At 32.0% G+C, this 2,535-nt stretch overlaps 1 protein-coding gene across 1 annotated transcript in view; it reads right to left on the bottom strand.

Moving 5' to 3' along the window:
• Positions 1-485, bottom strand: part of LOC113457435 (zinc finger protein 664-like) — a 38,313-nt gene extending 37,828 nt beyond the window's left edge. Inside the window, 1 exon segment of the mRNA XM_026784754.1 lies at positions 9-485. Within this exon segment, the coding sequence (XP_026640555.1) occupies positions 9-485 (477 nt within the window).
• Positions 486-2,535: the final 2,050 nt, after the last annotated feature.

Genomic DNA, 2,535 nt, shown 5'->3' with positions numbered 1-2,535 from the left:
GCAAAGGACTTGCCACATTCTTGACACCTGTAAGGTTTCTCACCAGTATGAATTCTTTGATGGTTATGAAGATTTGAGGCTCTGGCAAGGGCCTTGCCACATTCTTGACATCTGTAAGGTTTCTCACCAGTGTGAATTCTGTGATGAATATGAAGATGTGAGACCTGGGTAAAGGACTTGCCACATTCTTCACATCTATAGGGTTTCTCACCAGTATGGGTTCTGTGATGATTCTGAAGAGCTGAGGCCCAGGTAAAGGACTTGCCACATTTTTGACACCTGTAAGGTTTCTTACCAGTATGGATTCTGTGATGTCTGTGAAGAGCTGAGGCCCAGGTAAAGAACTTGCCACATTCTTGACACCTGTAAGGTTTCTCACCAGTATGGATTCTCTGGTGAGATTGAAAGTTTACATGATGAGTAAATGACTTGCCACAATCTTTACATTTGCATGCCTTCTCTTTGGTATTAATTCTCTTATGCATAGTGGGGCATGCATATCTGTTGACATACTTTCCATATTCTATATAAATGTTTTGTTTCTCTTCATTTTGATTGTTTATATAATGCTTCCCTTGTTTCTGGCCATTCTGAAACAAAAAGAAGGTGTGTCATAATCAAAATCAGCCTTACAATAATCATGTATGTATTGGCTCTTAGGAAAAGCAGACTTCTATGAACTTATATAATGAGAAGAGACAAACTGTGATTTGATTTTTTGGGAATTTGTTTCTTTGAGAAGAGGATTATAAAAACTATTCTTTTTAGAGTTCCTAGGAAAGGCATTAATAACATTATTAAATGTGTAATGCTTCTCATGACTGAAAATTCTATGATATATTTTCAGTCTCATTTGATTGAGAAAAACTTCTCATGTTTATCTCACAAATAGCTTGTAACAAATGTAATTTTGTTGAGAAAATTCTAGTGAATGTTTAATAGAACACATGTCATTCAGTTTGCAGGTTTTTCAATATTCTTTGTAGGAAAAATGTGTTTTACAACTTATTTGTATTTTTTTACTGAATAAAATGATTCTGAAATTGTAAGTGATCTAATGTGAAATCTTTCAAGATAAAGTAGACGTTATTGATCTTAATTTTTAGTACCACCCAGGATGGCTGATGAATAGAGATTATTTCAATCATGACATAATCCATTCTCTTTTCTTTCTTCACCAAATATTAAAATCATCCTTAAATGGAAGGTTTTAAAGTCACTACTTACAGCTATTCCTGATACTAGAAGAAAGAAAAATATATAATTATCTTCATTAGTATACTTAGGTGAAATGTTTTCAGTTATATAAGTGACACAATTTTATAAATATGTAGACATATGTGCAAAATGGTATATTATGTAAAATAAATTTCAAATTATTTATTCTAATGAAAAAATCTTCTTAATGTAAATGGGTAGAATATCTTTTATAACATACACTAAATACATTTTAAAAAATGAAAGGATTGAGTTTATGTTATCTTTGATGTTCCCATCATAATTTTCAGAATAATAAATGAGATTATGGTGGTTTGAGTGAAATGACCCCATTTAGTCAGATATCTGAATACATGGCCTAATGTTGGTGGGTATTTATGGGTAGGATAAAGAGGTATCAACTTACTGGAACAGCTATGTCCTTGAGAATTTTAAAGCCTTCTAATGCCAACAGTGACCTATCTATATCCTCTTGTGGTTCTATATGAGACCTGTCACTTCTGCTCTAGCCCCTTGCAAACTGCTACCTCTGATTCATCATCATGGATCTTTCTTCTGTACTTTGCCCTTATCTTGCAGTTTTATCACAACACTAGATAAGCAATTAATACAAAAACTATAACCCAAGTACAGTAAAATTGCACTCATGAAATTGTATTATCTTAATGGATATCACTCATCTCCATAATGCCTTGAAATGAACAAATTGAGTAATATTAAGAAAGAAGACATAATATTAGTTAATGAAGAAAGAAGAAAAGGGAAAACCAGAAAGAGTTCTTACTAAGTGGTCCACAGAGAATCATGTATACCATACGGAAGGGATTCATAAAATTTCAGACATCAAGGAAATTCACTAGGACTGATCTTATTATCAGAGATATATTTTCTTTTATTCTTATAAGAAAATAGATGCATTCATAAGATATATTCTGACTATGACACTTCATCATTCAAATGACCTGAGTTTATCCTCATCTTTACTCATGTCTGAATTTATCCACTTTCTGTCACTTCTTAGAAAACAAATAGGCATCTAAAGAATAACAATAAAATAATCAGAATAAAAGAAACCAGATAGGGTAGAAGAAAAGTAGACAAAGAAAAAGCACAGTAAGCATATGTAGAAAGAAAGACACACTTTTGCACCCACAAAATTGCATAAAACAAAGCATAGCAAAACTTTAGATGGTGTAATGTACAAAAGATACTATAAGGTCACTAATAAAAGTAAATAAATTTCAAAACTAAACATTATAGGTAAAAAAAATATAAAAATTCCATTGAGTTGTGTGGTGATATCCTTCAAGTGCTGGT

Source organism: Microtus ochrogaster, chromosome 2, assembly GCF_000317375.1.
Source record: "Microtus ochrogaster isolate Prairie Vole_2 chromosome 2, MicOch1.0, whole genome shotgun sequence".
Classification (NCBI taxonomy): domain Eukaryota; kingdom Metazoa; phylum Chordata; class Mammalia; order Rodentia; family Cricetidae; genus Microtus; species Microtus ochrogaster.
The sequence above is the reverse complement of the archived record's forward strand: the minus strand, read 5'-3'. Positions and strand labels throughout refer to the sequence as shown.